The sequence below is a fragment of the Balaenoptera acutorostrata genome, chromosome 3 (assembly GCF_949987535.1).
Source record: "Balaenoptera acutorostrata chromosome 3, mBalAcu1.1, whole genome shotgun sequence".
NCBI classification, from domain to species: Eukaryota; Metazoa; Chordata; class Mammalia; order Artiodactyla; family Balaenopteridae; genus Balaenoptera; species Balaenoptera acutorostrata.
Window position 1 is genome coordinate 20,720,715 of NC_080066.1, and position 16,817 is coordinate 20,737,531.

At 46.0% G+C, this 16,817-nt stretch overlaps 1 protein-coding gene across 1 annotated transcript in view; it reads right to left on the reverse strand.

The window, feature by feature from the left end:
• PROSER2 (proline and serine rich 2) overlaps nt 1–16,817 on the reverse strand; it is a 39,830-nt gene that overhangs the window by 12,022 nt on the left and 10,991 nt on the right. Inside the window, exon 2 of the mRNA XM_007167417.2 lies at nt 10,676–10,895. Coding sequence (XP_007167479.2) covers nt 10,676–10,813 — 138 coding nt within the window. The 5' untranslated portion in view covers nt 10,814–10,895. The remainder of the gene's footprint in view (nt 1–10,675; nt 10,896–16,817) is intronic.

Consider the following 16,817-nt stretch of genomic DNA (forward strand, 5'->3'; position numbering starts at 1 on the left):
AGGTGATATGTAAATGAATGAGCTTATTAGCTTTGTTACAATAAAACTTTATTTACAAAAACAGGCGGGGGGCCACATTTAGTCCACAGAGTGGGGTTTGCTAATTCTTGCCCTATAATCAAATCAAATCACTTGCTATTTCCTAGACCTGTTTCTCTGTCAGCAATGCCCATGACTCCACAGCCACATCTCACCTGTCCTTCCTGGTCCAATTTAAATGTCACCACACCTCCAGCCTACTCCCATAGCACCCACTGAATCATGCATTCAAATATTCGAGCATCTAGTAAGCATTGGGCAATGTATATACGAGGGTGTAAATAATGTTCTTGCTGTCTGGTTTAGCCCATCTAATGAGGGCTTCAGACAAGAAAGTAGACAAAATGGCTATGACAAGGTGACTGTGGCGAGTTAGGAAAACATAGTATGGGTGTCAATTCACACTTTTGGGGCAGGGGGTCTGATATGGAAAAACTCTGGAGATGTAATGATTGTCAGTAATCTAAAAGAAGTGGGCGAGAGTTAAACAAAAAGGGACCAGGGGTAGTTAGATACGTATTTTGGAGAGATCACATTGGCTATAGTGTGGAAAATAGGAAACAGTATGGACAACTGAATATGGAAACAATTTAGACAAAAGTTAAAAGTCACCTAAAGTAGAGCCATGGTGATGGGAACAGAGAGAAGCAGATGGAGTTGAGGGTTATTTAACCGGAAGAATCGACTCTTCGTATAAAATTCTATTTTTTACTGTAGTTGTTCATCACTCATGCATTTCACCTTTGCTGGACTTTATATGTAGAGGAAAGAGCCATGTCTGAGGCATCTGTGAACTCTGCACAGAGCTGAGAGTTTGTCTCGTGTCCAGGATGCAGTCACTGTAACCGCAGTGTCAGCTGCCTCCTCACCATGTAGGTCTGTCTTGGCCCTCTGGCCACCAGAACACGAAACTTTCATAAAAAATCCAGTGACGCTACTCGTTTTGTGACTTTTCTAGACTTATTGCGGGTTGGCGGGTGGCGCAGAGCATCCTGCCTCCTCTTTCCTCCTCTTTCCTCTTAATCTAGCCTGAGTCTCGCTAGATTACCCCACGCCCATCATTCAGCACACACCACACCAACCCTGCTCCTCCCAGAGTCACCCTAAGACATTTTGCATTTTTCTTCTCTCCGTGCAGAGAAGTTCAGCTCGGTGATTCAACCACCACCACGACAAAAAACCCTGCAAGTCTAATATGAGTAGGGCTCTTAGCATGACAAAGATCCCTCTAGTTAATAATTACATCCACCATGGATGTTGTTAGGGTGATGTGATAATGATAACAACCAGAACCAAAAAAGTCTTAGCCCCAACTATTTGTTGAATTAAACATCTTGGGGAAATAAATTAATGCTCTCTACCCTTTTCCTCCTACTTTGACCTTCCCAACTCAGTGTTTCACTAGGGTTATTCCCAAGATTTTAGATAATCTATTGATACTTTGGCTGGGTATAATGATTTCTCTTTGGTTAGACAGACAGTAGAATTAAATAGGCAACTGACCTGTAACACGCCATCAGCTTAAGACACACGCCCATTTCCCAATTAAGTGAGCGGCAAAAGTGAGAATGGGGTATATAAACCCCGCACGTCCAATCCAACCTCAAAGCAAGGAGTCCCAACATAAGATTTCATTTGGAAAATAAGCTTAGAAAGGGAAGCTCCTATTCAACCATTTTATGTTGTGCGACAAACTACAGGACTCACGGGCTGACAGATGCAACACTGAGATCAATCAGTCCAGCTCCCTCACCTGAAGGTGTGAAAACCGGGTGCAGAGGCAATGTAATGACTTTCCAAGGGTCGCACAACTATTTTGTAGAGCGGCCAAGGCCAGAACCAGTTCTCTGCTTGCTTTCTGTTCTGTTCTACTTATTTCCCTTTCTTTTTATAAATTTATTTATTTATTTTTGGCTGCATTGGGTCTTCATTGCTGTGCGTGGGCTTTCTCTAGTTGCGGCGAGTGGGGGCTTCTACTCTTTGTTGCGGTGTGCGGGCGTTGCGGTGTGCGGGCTACTCATTGCGGTGGCTTCTCTTGTTGCGGAGCACAGGCTCTAGGCGCGCGGGCTTCAGTAGTTGTGGCTCGCGGGCTCTAGAGCGCAGGCTCAGTATTTGTGGTGCACGGGCTTAGTTGCTCCACGGCATGTGGGATCTTCCCGGACCAGGGCTTGAACCCGTGTCCCCTGCATTGGCAGGCAGATTCTCAACCATTGCTCCACCAGGGAAGTCCCCATAGATCAGTTTTAACCAGGCTGGTCAGCGATCAGAGCCCCAGGTCCTGGCAGACTCAGATTCTTGCATCGTCAACTATCCAAGGTGTCTCTCGAGCGTTAGAGGCTGGAGGACAGGCTGGGTGACTTGTTCGTGATCAGCCTGGCCTTGAGTCTTGACCTAAGGGGCGGGGCCAAACACGCCGTGGACTCTGTTGCCTAATTCCCCAAACAAGAAGCTGCCCTCCAAATGAACCCCGACTCTGCCTGTACCTAGGAGAGGAAAGGAAGCAGAAACAGAGAAAAGCTGCAGTGCCAAGGGCTGGTGAGCCAGGAATTCAGGGTCAGAAAAGGGGCACGTGGCCCTTGGCTGAGAGAGTTCCTGTCTACACCTCTATTCCCAGGAGATGCTGCCGCTGCCTCTCTCAGGCAGGGACGTTAAAGAGGTAGACGTGGGCCTCGGGGAAGAGGCAGAGCCTGAAGGGCAAGGCAGCGAGCACAGGCACATCTATGGAGCCAGGAAGCAGATGAGAGGTTGCCCAGGGCCTAGGGCAGTTGGAGGGAAGCAGGGAGTGACTGCTAGTGGGCATGGGGTTTCTTTTGGGTGATGAAGATATTCTAAATTTGGTTGTGATGATGGTTGCACATCTCTGTGAATCTACTAAAAACCACTGAATGGCATACTGTAATGGGTGAGCCACAGGGTATGTGAATTACACCTCAATAAAGCTGTTACAATACATTTAAGAAAAAAAAGCAAGGCAGTGGCCCAGTGGCCCCATGTGAGGAGGGAAGAGAGCTGGTGCCCTGGCCAGGGTGGGCCCTGCTTGACCACTGGTGCTATTGGACGAGAGATTTGCTAACTCAGTTCCCAAAGGACTAAGCAGAGAGGAAATGAAGATAAGAAAACATAGCAGCTTTCTTGGAAAGGGGTGAATGGAAGAGAACGAACATTTGTCCCTATTATTTGGAAGGTAGTAGGCTGACAGCAGAACATTTTTTTTTAAATTCCCTTTCTATCAATGAAGTTTTTAATGCGCCAATTTGGGATGTGGAATAAAGGGAAGTTCTTTAAGGCTACAAATATCCTGATGCTAAAAGAACAGTCTAGAAAACCATCCCTCACCTGTGCTACCCCATCTACCATGCTGACTGCAGGTGATGTCTACAAGCCTCTCAGGGAAACACTGTTTTGCTTCAAGAACTTGGGAGTACATACATTTCTCCCCTAATCTATGTATTATGATGGTGAAGAAATAATTTCTAATGTATTCAAACCAGAAAGTTCAAAACGCCAAATCTACTGCATTTCTACCCTAATCTATGTATTACGATGGTGAAGAAATAATTTCTAATGTATTCAAACCAGGAAATTCAAAACGCCAAATCTACTGCCGTAACTGGAATGCACGCTGAACAAGTCTCCCACGAGGAGGAGGACAGAGTCCCGGCCTGGTGCCACCTATCCTGTCCTGCAAAGATGACAGCAAAATTGTCCCTCTAGTCCCGGTGGAGCTCTGAGAGGAACACGGTCCTGGCTGGATGACCAACTCTTACAACAAATGCGACCAGCAGTGATAAAAGTCAGCGATCCTAGACATACCTATGGGAGTACAAATGTGGGACAGGAGATTTGTTTATAGGCAAATGGCAGAGAGGAAAAAACCTTTGTTTGTTTGGCTGAACAAAAAAGTCGAGAAGGCTTAAAACACTCATACTAAAATAACCCCCGCCTAAAAAAGGCACTGAATTAATTCAGTTCTTAGGCTTTTTTCCTTTTGTTTTGCTTTTCTTTTAAACAAAGAAATTGGATTTAACGGCAGATTAAGACAACAGTGGTAACTCCTTGTGAAGGAGGAAAAAAAAAAAAAGAACCAGCAGAACTTATCTGTATCTTCAACCAAAAAAAAAAAAAGAAAGAAAGAAAAAAAAATTTTTTTTAATAAATTAATTTCATTTATTTATTTCTGGCTGTGTTGTGTCTTCATCGCTGCTCACGGGCTTTCTCTAATTGTGGCAGGCGGGGGTTACTCTTCGTTGCAGTGCACGGGCTTCTCATTGTGGTGGCTTTTCTTGCTGCGGAGCACAGGCTCCAGGCGCATGGGCTTCAGTAGTTGCAGCACGCAGGCTCAGTAGTTGTGGCTCGTGGCTCTAGAGCACAGGCTCAGTAGTTGTGGCGCACGGGCTTAGTTGCTCCATGACATGTGGGATCTTCCCGGACCAGGGCTCAAACCCGTGTCCCCTGCATTGGCAGGCGGATTCTCAACCACTGTGCACCAGGGAAGCCCAGAAAGAAAATTTAAGAAAGATTATGATGGCTAAAAATATTTCTTGAGATGAGTCAAGATGTCTTAACCCCCAACTCTCCCAGGTAGGCGGCCTTGGGTGTTTGTTCGGGCAGAATGTGAGTTGATGGTTACATTCTCTTTCTACAAACACCAAAATGATCTCCCTGACACTTGAGCAAGGCTTTATTGACTTAAAAACCCAAGGTGATGAGAGACGCCCCCCAGGAGCTGAAACACAACGTAGGGGTAGCGAGAAGAAAATAGGAATCAGTGTCTTCTGTGCTTCTGACCCCCCTGTGAATGCCACGCTTTACTTTGGCAACCTCATAAGAAAGACCATAAGTGCATGTGGCCTTTCCCACGGTTTCATTACAAGGGCTTAATTAGGGTTATTTCTAACTAGTCCCTGTTGTAATTTTTCACTATGGTTAACGTAAACCTCTACTTGTGGCCGGAAAGAGACACAGACAAGCCCGCGGGGGATGAGATATGTGTTCAGTTTTGATTACAGATGGAAAGAATCATGGCTTTGAAGGACAACGCTGGGCTCCCTGGCCACCTTAAACTTCTCTGAACTGGCAAGGTCATAAAGCGGTCCCGACTGAGACGGAAACGCCTTAAGCGCGTGGTGTCGTGCGTGAGACCCCACATAAGCTTGTCACATGTCCCAGAGCTCGGCGTGGCTGTCGTGTCACTAAACTGTGAGTTCCCAAAAGATTAAAACCGAGTTTTATTCCATCACCTATCCAATCTGGTATGTAGCAGGCATTTACTGCATGTTTACTGAATTGAACTCTCCTCAAAGCAGTTTAGCTTTGTTTTAAAATAGCTGCTCTGTCCAGGAAGTTTTGGGTTCAATCTGGGGAAGAAGCCAGAGCCGAAAGGACAATGTGGTTACTACTGGCCAGTCTGCTTCTCCTTCCCACGCCTCTGTTCTGTGTCTTCTCCTTGAAACTGTCTGGTGACAAGCATGTCTGATTCCTAGTGTCCTGCTTAGACTTCAGGCGGAGCCAGCCATGGAGACGGCTTCGCCCCCGCTTGCTTTACCTTCTTCTTCCACGACCTATGGGTGAGGCCAAACGACCTCAGAGGCTTTGGAGAAGGAAGGGGTGATCAGGAGCTGACGACCGCTGTCTGATCACAGGCTTATTATGTGACGTGAGGGCTATAAGATTTGTCTGCTAAGGGACCAGGCAGGGTTTCAAGACAGTTCACCGAATATCAAATCTCCAAAAACTCAGCAATGAATTTGGATCATTGGTTTTGCCCAAGTTAAAGATAAAAATGAATAGGAAGTACGCTTGGGGATTTGGGCTGTTTCCAATCCACCCTCAAAGTGGCACACACATTATGAAATTCCTTAATTCCTATGGGTATCAAGAGCATCCCCTCTTTTCAGCTAGTTAAATCATATTCTTTTCTGGAGGAAGCTTCAGGGTGCCTGCAGGGCAGAGCAGGCTTCAGACCATGTGCAGAAGAAGAACCTAAGGATCCTGGCATGAGGCAGTACTGGTCCCTGGCAGTGCACCCCGGATGTTTGATGAGATGTGTGTCTGAGATATTGGCCTTAAGACCTTAAGAATATGTCACCTTATACCCAAAGCTTCCTTTGTCACCTTAAAGAGCTATCATTTATGAATGTCTCTAAATCCTTCCTGAACCTTTTATTTTGAATCTCCATCACCTCTCGAGGTGGTAAGTTCCAGAACTACACTACCAACTGTACTGTACTGAAGGTGTCCTTCTTACAGTTCAAAGGAAAAAGAGACCGTCTTAGTCAAGTATACAAGGATTTTGCCAGTTTGCTCTTTATTTTAAAAAAATATTTATTTATTTATTTATGGCTGTGTTGGGTCTTCATTGCTGCGTGTGGGCTTTCTCTAGCTGCGGTGAGCGGGGGCTACTCTTCGTTGCAGCGCGCAGGCTTCTCATTGCGGTGGCGTCACTTGTTGCGGGGCACGGGCTCTAGGCACGTGGGCTCAGTAGTTGTGGCATGTGGGCTCAGTACTTGTGGCACGTGGGCTCAGTAGTTGTGGCTCGCGGGCTCTAGAGCACAGGCTCAGTAGTTGTGGCGCACGGGCTTAGTTGCTTCGTGGCATGTGGGATCTTCCCGGACCAGGGATCGAACCCGTGTCCCCTACATTGGCAGGTGGATTCTTAACCACTGCACCACCAGGGAAGTTCTGGACAGTTTGTTCTAGTTCTAGCTGTACATTTTGCTAGAAAATGTTCAGAGGAAGAATTCCTTACAAGAAAAACAATACACATACACAACCACAACTAGGCTCTTGAGCGAGAAAAAGTTCACATACTTCACCCTCCTAGAACAGCCTGGGTCATGACGGCGGCCATGTGGATAGCCACAACAAAACTACCTAAGCGGCTATTTTAATTTTTAACTTGTACTGGCTCAGGAGAAAGGTTTCTAAAAAGCAAAGATCTGTCATCTTCCAGGCCACACTTCAACTAGTGTTTAAAAACTTTACAATACTCTCATTTAACTATAGGCATTAATGTTTTATCTTCTTTTTAAAAATAACCGTTGCTTAAAAGAAATACACACTTCTATAAATTGGAACTATCTTTTACTTAAAGAGCCCTCCAAGGGGTGCATTTAATCTCATACAATCTGGAGGCCTAAAAACACTGTTACTGACAAATCTTTTATGAGGTCAGGGAATAAAGAACAGGGAGTGGGGAAACTACTACAGTTGACTGTCATTCTAAAGAGACAAGTCATAAAAAGACTGAGGATTTAGAATAAAAACATATAGACCCTCCCCAAATTTAGACTCCCTTTTACCATCCCATCTTTACTGGGCAAAGAAGGAAATTCAGAAGGCTACTGATAAGAGATGGACAGATGGGAAAGCATAGATCCAAACAAGATGACGGGGCAGGATGAAGTGGAGTTATTCTCTACCTGGGGCTAACAGGGCACTCACAGGAGCTTGTACCAGTAATTAGGAAGCACTGATTAGATGCTGGGCATTTCATCTCTACGGGTAACCCTTGAGGAAGAATTATTATCCCACTCACTCCCCACCCTTTTAAACTAATGAAGAAAATAGCTAATGAAGAAAGTGATTAAGTTACTTTTCCCAGGTTCCAGAAGGAGGCACGATTGGATTTGAACCCGGGCATGTCTCCAGTATCCTGTTTATTACTATTCTGAGCTGATTTTCAGGATACTGACTAGTATCAGTAAAGAAAGCAACTTGAAAAATGCATACGGATTTCTGGAAGGACTTAAGAGAAATTATAAATATCTTGGGGAACGTCCTTCTGATCTGTACTCGACTCCACTGTGGAACCTACTTAGCCCAGCACTAAGGTTCACAAAGCCCTTCCAGCACAGGCGGCTCACAGGCATAACACTGCTCACCTCTCCCATCCTGACCTCCTGAGATTTACATGTGTAAGAGATTTATAGTCTTTTCTGTCTTTGAACCTAAAGATAATTCTCGTATCTTACCAAAAAATACATCCATGATAAAAAAGTTTTATAATAAACCATTTCTCCTTGTGACTCTGGAGCTGAAACTTAGTAGACCTCCTTTCAAAGAAGAGCTTTTGCCTCTGAAGATGAATTCCTGGGTCTGACGTTCTGACAAAGAGTCAAAATGATGCATATTCTCCAAATCTGCCAGGTGATGGAATGAACACCCCACCTGCCTAGACGGACACTCTGTGAAGAGCTGTATTTATATGGTGGTCTCTTGTAAACTCCCCGAGTTCATTTCACAGTCTCGCTTCTTCTAGTTCAGACATCTTATAGCTGCTCTGGTGCCTTCGGTCCCTCTAAAAGGCTCTGTTCCTTTTCTCCTACACCTTCATGGTAGGGAGTGTGGTGCGCCCCCCAGGTTACCCTGGGGATGAAGGACCTGGTCCCCCATCTGTTGGGAATGCTGCTGGCAGGCGGCCCTCAGTCCCCTTTGGGGACTGTCTCCAACTGAAAGGAACTGTCTTGTCAAGGTCGTGCCTCCCTCCAGGGATGTCCTCATACCAGGGCTGATGGCGGAGTGGGTATCCAGGTTCCACTCTCGGCCCAGCAGTGCCAGGGCCTCCTGAGGAACAGCTAAGGCCTCTGTCGGGTCTGCCTCACAGTCCAGCTTCTCTCTCTGCCCAAATCCTGCTTCCTCTTCCTTCCAGATGTTGAGCCCAGGAACAGCCCTAATAAGCCTCCTGTGCTGTAACGTTGTCCATCTCAGAGTCTGCTGCCTGGGGAAGCAAATCTGCAGCCTATTCTGTCAGGGTGGACCACAGCCACTAGAATGCAAGCTCTGCCTCTGTCCTCACCTCCAAGAACAGTGCTTCAGTATTTGAGCAAAGGGATAAATCACCTACATAGAACAGATGGAAGGCAGTCCTCCATGGACGGGTTTGCAGAGCTCAATCAAGTCCTTTCTGTCTTTGGAGTATATAAGTTTGACCCACCACAGAGGATGTGGTGAGAGTGGGTACGAGTTGGTTCATGTGAAGAATGGACCCTATATGACTACAATGGAGATAGAAAAGTAGCAACTTTCCTGCCTCAAATTCAGCGCACGTGACACACCTGGGGTTATGGTCTCTCCCAGGAAAAGACAGAACAGGTATTACTTCAACTTTCTATCAAAAGAGACCATGGTACAAAGGATGTTAAGAGATTTGCCTCAAGTTCAATAAGAAAATGAATGTGAAAGGCAAGAAAATAATTCGAGCACTGACTCATAATGCACTATACCCATTTCCTCAGAGACCGAGGTCATCTGACAACCATTCTCGACTTTATTCCCTCCCCACACACACAGGGCAGCCCTTTAGACTATGGTTCCTAAGTTATCCACGCCATGTTTTAGAAACACCCTCTACATCAGAGCAGAGCTGCTTCCTAACTGTGCTTTGGAGAACAGACCCCACTAATGACTGGAGTATTAATCTGTATGTCTTTCTACCTATTCTTTTAACATTTTCTTTTCTTTTTTTTTTTAATTTTATTTATATTTATTTTATTTATGGCTGTGCTGGGTCTTCGTTTCTGTGCGAGGGCTTTCTCTAGTTGTGGCAAGCGGGGGCCACTCTTCATCGCGGTGCGTGGGCCTCTCACTGTCGTGGCCTCTCTTGTTGCGGAGCACAGGCTCCAGACGCGCAGGCTCAGTAATTGTGGCTCATGGGCCCAGTTGCTCCGCGGCATGTGGGATCTTCCCAGACCAGGGCTCGAACCCATGTCCCCTGCATTGGCAGGCAGATTCTCAACCACTGCGCCACCAGGGAAGCCCCTAACATTTTCTTTAAATACAGTTTTTAAATTAAAAAATTAGTCCTAAATTCTCTATTCTTAAGGATTTATAGATTCTCAGATATTCAGAGAGTAATTTATAATATATTTTTCCTTTGGCGAATCAAATAATATCTATTACATACTTACCATGGTGATTGAAAAAAAGAAAATATGCAAGTAGGAGCCTATAAAATTCTATTGTTACTATTAACTGCCCTCTGTACACTTCTTTCTTATGTTCAGCATAGCTGGGGTTAATTTTAGGGATCGGTGTATCTTTAGAAAATTCGTGCTCCCATTGAAGATGGGCTGAGATGAACAATGGACCATTATTATTGAGATCCAAGGTGGACTCTCTCCTGTCCTTCCCTCTATGAATATGAAGGTCTCCATCCCGAAAGGTGAATACCCTGAGGGGTGGGGAGGGCCAAAAGATCATCTCTTAACTTTAAAGACTTTTTGTGAAAGTTCCCAAAGCTTGTTGACACTTATGTAAAGGTCTGGATGCTGAGAGAAAGGGATAGGAAAGCATTTATATTTGTAAAGGACTTAAACATCTGTTTTAAAGTGAATTTGATGTTATCCTGTGACGTGTTTCCCTTCTTCCAGTCATTGGACCTGAAAGGCAGGTGCCCTGGCCTGGGCTGGTGGCCACCTTCAGGCACGGCGTGCTCTGGGTCTTAGCAGCCAAGTTATCACTGCTCTGGATTTGGTGCAAAACTTAATACGATTCACATGGAAATGCCGCTTCAGAGAGCGAGTATTCCAAGACGTCAAGCTAGTTACCCCAAGAGGATGTTGTAAGATACTCCTGACAGGGGGGCGAAATCAGCTAACATTCAAGCACACAGAGCACCAGAGAAACAGGGACTCACCAGAGTGAGACTTCTGGAACGAGAGCTGCTGGTCCGACTCTCCAGACTGCTCCCTCTGCTCAGGTCACCGAGCCTGCAGCCGGGCAACAGGTCAGGGTCCATCTCCCAAGAGTCTGACTTCTGGCGGTGGACAGGCATCCCCACAGTAACCCCAGCCGCTGGCTCAATCACAGGAAGTGGGGAAGGGGCCGGTGTCCCATGCCTAAGTAGTGGGTCACTTCTGGAGGAGTAAGCACAAGGTGACAAGGGTTAGTGAGCTCAGACAGCGAAGGCCTCATTCCCCCAGGACGAACAGGCGTCACGAGATACAGTCGGCTGGTCCACAGCCTCGACCATTAGGACTAAGATAATGAGGACCCCTGAAGTCAACTTGTTTGGTGATGCTCATTTCCATTTCTCCTTTATCTCCTTCTCCATTACGAAGACGTAAGAATTATTTTTATTTTATTTTTTATTGAAGTATAGTTGATTTACAATGTTGTGTTAAGTTCTGCTATACAAGCAAAGTGATTCAGTTATACATACATATATATTTCTTTTTATATTCGTTTCCATTATGGTTTATCACAGGATATTGAATATACCAATATTTCCCTGTGCTGTACAGTAGGACCTTGTTGTTTATCCCTCCTATACATAATAGTTTCCATCTGCTAACCCCAAACTCCCAATCCATCCCTCCCCCACCCTTCTCCTCCTTGGCAACCACAAGTCTGTTCTCTATGTCTGTGAGTCTATTTCTGTTTCATAGATAAGTTCATATATTAGATTCCACATATAGGTGATATCATATATTTGTCTTTGTCTGACTGTATGATAATTTCTAGGTCCATCCATGTTACTGCAAATGGCATTATTTCATTCTTTTTTATGGTTGAGTAGTAGTAAGAATTATTTTTAAGGAAAGATGTGTGTACTAAAGATTTCTTTGGTGCTGAAAATTTGATGAAATAATGTTCTGGCGCTGTCCTCTGCTCTTCGGGTCTGTACTTTCACGCTCCGTCACACTCAGACTCAGGCTTTCCCTGTACTGCTTATAAATTCTATTCTTTTCTGCCTCAGACACCACAACATTATGGTTCCCTTTCCAGCCTCGTTACAGTTCAGAGTTGAGGTAAAGTGACAAGAGCTAACAAATTACTAATGGAAGTTTGGTTGACATCTCTGAAATTCCAGACTCTTTGGAGGCCATGATGCTACTGCAGTTTCTACATAAAATGCTAAGGTCCCATCAGTTAATACCATCGGGAAGTTCATGTTCCCACTTTCAGGAACAAGGACACTGAAACTGTCCCCCCCCCCCCCCCGAGCCCTAGTCTCATACAGTCCTGTGACTGTTCCAGCAGGAAATTCAGCTCAGTCCCTGAACAACAGACAACTAAGTTCAACAAAACCTTCCAGAAGACCAAAGAAGGCTAGTAGGGAATAAGGGAATATACCTCCTGTCCATTACATATGACCTGATGTTACGGCAAGTGAGGAAATAGATGCTCACCCCTCCCTAGACTGAAAGCACCACCAGGTGGCCTTATGAGCCCCTAAAGAATCCTGAGGGGCACGTGAGCTAAAACCACCATAGGTGCCATCTAGGGGGCGGGGGGGCGGGCAGTGAGTCTTCCCCTGACAACAGTGAGAGGAAACATGGGAAGCGAGGTACTGATTCACCTCCAGTGAGGGACCCGGGGGACCGTGTGCTCGGTGGGGCAGGACCTGGAACTTGGCTCTGGATCTGTGCAATGAGACAGCACATGGGTCCCTCCGTGGGGCGGAGGGTGGTAACTGCCTACACCATCCAAGAGCACGCCTTTCTCCTGTGCTACTAGCATTTTAAAAGCTATTCTGATGCTGTAAAACTGTAGTGTTTAGACTTCTACAAATCACTCCCTTGAAAGTAGATGAGGAAGCTAATCAGAATTCTCCAGAAGGCAGAGTCTGTTGGGGAGAAAGTGGAAACCTTGGTTCAATATCCTTCACAGGGGCTTCCCTGGTGGCGCAGTGGTTGAGAGTCTGCCTGCTAATGCAGGGGACACGGGTTCGAGCCCTGGCCTGGGAGGATCCCACATGCCGCGGAGCGGCTGGGCCCGTGGGCCACAACTGCTGGGCCTGCGCGTCTGGAGCCTGTGCTCCGCGGCGAGAGAGGCCGCGGCGGTGAGAGGCCCGCGCATCGCGATGAAGAGTGGCCCCCGCTTGCCGCAACTGGAGAGAGCCCTCGCACAGGGGCGAAGACCCAACACAGCCAAAATCAATCAATCAATCAATCAATCAATCATACGCATCTGATTCAAGATCCTCATTAAAAAAAAAAAAAAAAAAAAAGTGTAACTCTAAAAAAAAAAAAAAAAAAATCCTTCACAGGCTCAAGCTGTCAATCTTCTTTCATCTCTTAAGGAATTGAGAACCAGGGGCTCCCTGGTCCTAGTTCCCCATGAGCCAAAAATATAGAATTGCATGGGTGAGCCACTATGGGGAGTGGATTTCTGAGCAGGGGGGGGCAAGGTCTGCACTGGAAAGGGGAGAGCGTGAGATGAAGAAGCAGGAGCAGATCCGTCTGACAGAGCGGCCAGAGCCGTGAGTCTGTGAGGTCATGGCCACCTCACAGTATCTAGTCTCCTTGCCCAAACAAGGGCTCACTTTTTGTGCTTCCTAACAGTGCACTTTAGAAAAGGGAGGCCAGGGTCAGACTAAGAGGGCTCCATAGGTGAAGAAACCGACTTCTCCCAGAGGGCGCAGAGCAGGCTCACTACGGGGGCGCCACAAGCTAGCGCCACGAAGGGAAGCTAGAGCCGCGTGTGCGTGTTTCTGTTTATTCTCTTCGGCTTCCTGTGTTTGTTGCTCGGTATTTACTAGCAACAGCCTTTTCTGGTAAGGTTGAAGGTCACAAGTGATCTACAGTCTTGGTAAATCTGTCTGCCGAGCATGGCCGGTCAGGGCACAGCAGCCATCTGAGTTGATGGTGCTGGTGGAACTGGTGGAGCTGGTGGGGCAAGAGAACCTCCAAAGTGAGTGCACTGGAGCCAGAGAGGAAGGCAGCTCCTCCTCTTCATCCTCCCCTGTACATTCCAGAAAGACCTAGAATGGCCTGGATGGAAGACATCCAGCCCTCCTCCCAGTATCACCCCAATCCGTCAAAGTCCCAGATGGCCACAGTCATGTCTGCAGAGCAGCCCAAGGAGCTAGGTCCTTCCACTATTCACCAAACCCCAGAGATGAGTCATCTTGTCAAAGACCCATCCTCAGGCACAGTGGCTTTCAGCCTCGTCACACAAACAGCTTTGGGGACATCTTTGACCCCTCCCTGTCCCTGCCACTCACAACCAACCAGCTGCCCAGCCCTGTTGAGTTTTCCTGCCCAATGTCAGTTGGATCCACTTCCTTTCTGGTCCCCCTCCCGAGTTCAGGACCATTTTTACCACATCTGACTGTTCTTGTTTTTCCACTCTTGGCCATCCTTTTGCCATATTCTTCTGCTGGATTAATCTTGAAACACCACTGTGATGTCACCACTCTCCTAAGAGCAATCACCTTCAACCCACTCCCCACAGGCTGCAGAATCAAAGTTCGTCCTATCAATCAATCCTTGCTTCACTTAGAACCCTATATTCCTTTCTAGTCTTAGCATGTTCTTCTAATGTTTACTGTTCTCCTACTTCACATGGGGCAGATTCCAGGTACTAGAGAAAGACCGATGGGTAAGAGGCATCTCCTCCCCAGAGGAACTTAATCCAGCAACAGGTTAGAACCAGATCTACTGAATACATCTGTGGGGGTAACAGCTGAGCATGTGCATTTTTATCAAGTTCCACAAGGAATTCTGCCACGTGGCGCCAACTCTAATGGAGGACGGATGCATCACCGTGTTCAGTGCCAAGATAGGGCACATGGGAACAGGGGGAAGGTGCCCATACTCCCCGGAGGGGTCAGAGACTTTCAGAAAGGCCAGCAATAAGAGATGTTTGAGATTTCAGGTTTAAACAAACCGTGCTGGGCATTCCAAACATAGAAACAGAGTAAGCAACACATGGCCTATTTGAAAAGTCGTGAGTGGCTGGGGTGAAGCCCTGAAATGAGCTAAAGCACAACACAGAATGAGCTGGAAAAGGGAGAAAGTGCAAATAGAGGCACACGGAGAAGTGGACCCGAGCGAGGAGGGACTTGAATCTTGAACTTCACCCACAGGTGATGGGGAGCCCTGGAGAGAGGCAGCATCACATTTACAGGTTAGAAAGATGACTCTGGCAACAGTTGGGAGGGCGACAGCACCAGAGGGGAGAACCTAAAAGCAATCAGGACAAGCGATTTAAAAGAAGGAGGGGGCTGCTCAGTGTTCTCCAGGACACATTCTGGAGTGTGGAAAGAGCTAAAGGACAGATCAGAGTCTAGTATACTTCCATGTGTATAGGGAAATAAATGAAAAATATCTATGTTTATGCTTTGATGTGCATAGAATCCTTCTGGAAGGATACACGGGAAAAATTCCAACAAAGGCTGCCTGTGGGGAGGGAGAAATGGACAGACAGGAAATAGCTGGAATCATTACAGTAAGATCAGACAAAGGAAACGAAGGCAAAAGTGAATTACTAGAAACAAAGAGGATTACTTCAAAATGATAAAAATTTCGATTTACCTGCATGTACCTCAAAGATAAATAACATGAGTTGATAAACCCACCATTATAGTGGGAGATTTCTGCACACCTTAACAATAGATAAATCCAGCAGACTGGGAATAAAGAAGATTTAAACAACACAATTAACAAGCTTGATCTAAGTGACATTTACAGCATGCTAAGTGAAGCAACTTCTTTTTTTTTTTTTTTTTAATTTTTTTTTTTAATAAGTATTTTAATTAATTAATTAATTAATTTTATTTTTGGCTGTGTTGGGTCTTCGTTTCTGTGCGAGGGCTTTCTCTAGTTGTGGCAAGTGGGGGCCACTCTTCATTGCGGTGCGTGGGCCTCTCACTATCGTGGCTTCTCCCGTTGTGGAGCACAGGCTCCAGACGCGCAGGCTCAGTAGTTGTGGCTCACGGGCCTAGTTGCTCCGCGGCATGTGGGATCTTCCCGGACCAGGGCTCGAACCCGTGTCTGATAATGATTTATCAGATCATTTTATCACCTGGGAAACTGTGAAAAGTCCAGATCTCTGGAGATGACACAGGACAGATGAGTTTGGATTTAATGAGAGAAGCAGAGGAGACACCCATAATCTAGAAACCCTGGGGCAATTTAGGAGGGAAACGCTGAAGGCGGTCTGTCTTAACTAGGAAGGAGAAACCCTGAATTTAAACTTTTCTTGGATCATAATTTAGCTCAAGATTAGCCAGGGAAAGGTTGACCAGATCCAATTTACCTAAGAATCTAAACTGGAACAAATAGATAAGTTCCCTTACATTCAACTACTAAGCTTTGTCCCACTTGGTGGGGGGAAGGGAATCACGTCTTCTGAGACTTAGATTCCCTGCAGACATGCTAAACAAAATCACAAGGGTGATTATTGTCTTTGCACTTCTGAACACGAAGGGGAAAATGATCCTCCTTAACCAAGTGATGTGGAACTAATTTTGCTTAGCATGTCTGCGTTACACTTTAAAAAGAGAACTGCTCCAACTCACAGCCAAGGCAAACGCTTCACAAAAGGAAAGAAAGGTTGAGTCTGAGGGTTCTGAACCCCGTGGGCTATGATCCAGGCTTAGAGACCCCGACTCCTGTCTAGACACCACTATGAACCACCACAGCTACGGTACAGTCAGCAGAAGCACAGCTTAGCTGGGAAAGGAGGAGAAATGAGCTTTTTAAAAACACCCCCTTCTCATATTGGGCCATCCACAAGGGCCAGACCCATGTGCAAACCTACATCCCAGTCTTTCATCATCTCATTCTCCATTGACAGGAATGTTGGGAAGAATTGTTCCCAATCCTAGAAAAGGAATCTTAGGACAGAAATTACCTTGAAGACTATATCCTGAGAAATCCCAATATGATGATTTAACAGCCAAGCCGCTTTCAAAAAACTATGTTCTTCTTGACCTTCAAGGACATTAAAAATGAAGGAGCTTCCCAGTGGGAACTGTTTCTGAGTCATCACAGCTCATTACCACTCATGGGCTTTTCCTATGGTTAAGCAGTGGGCGAAAGTAAAGAAAG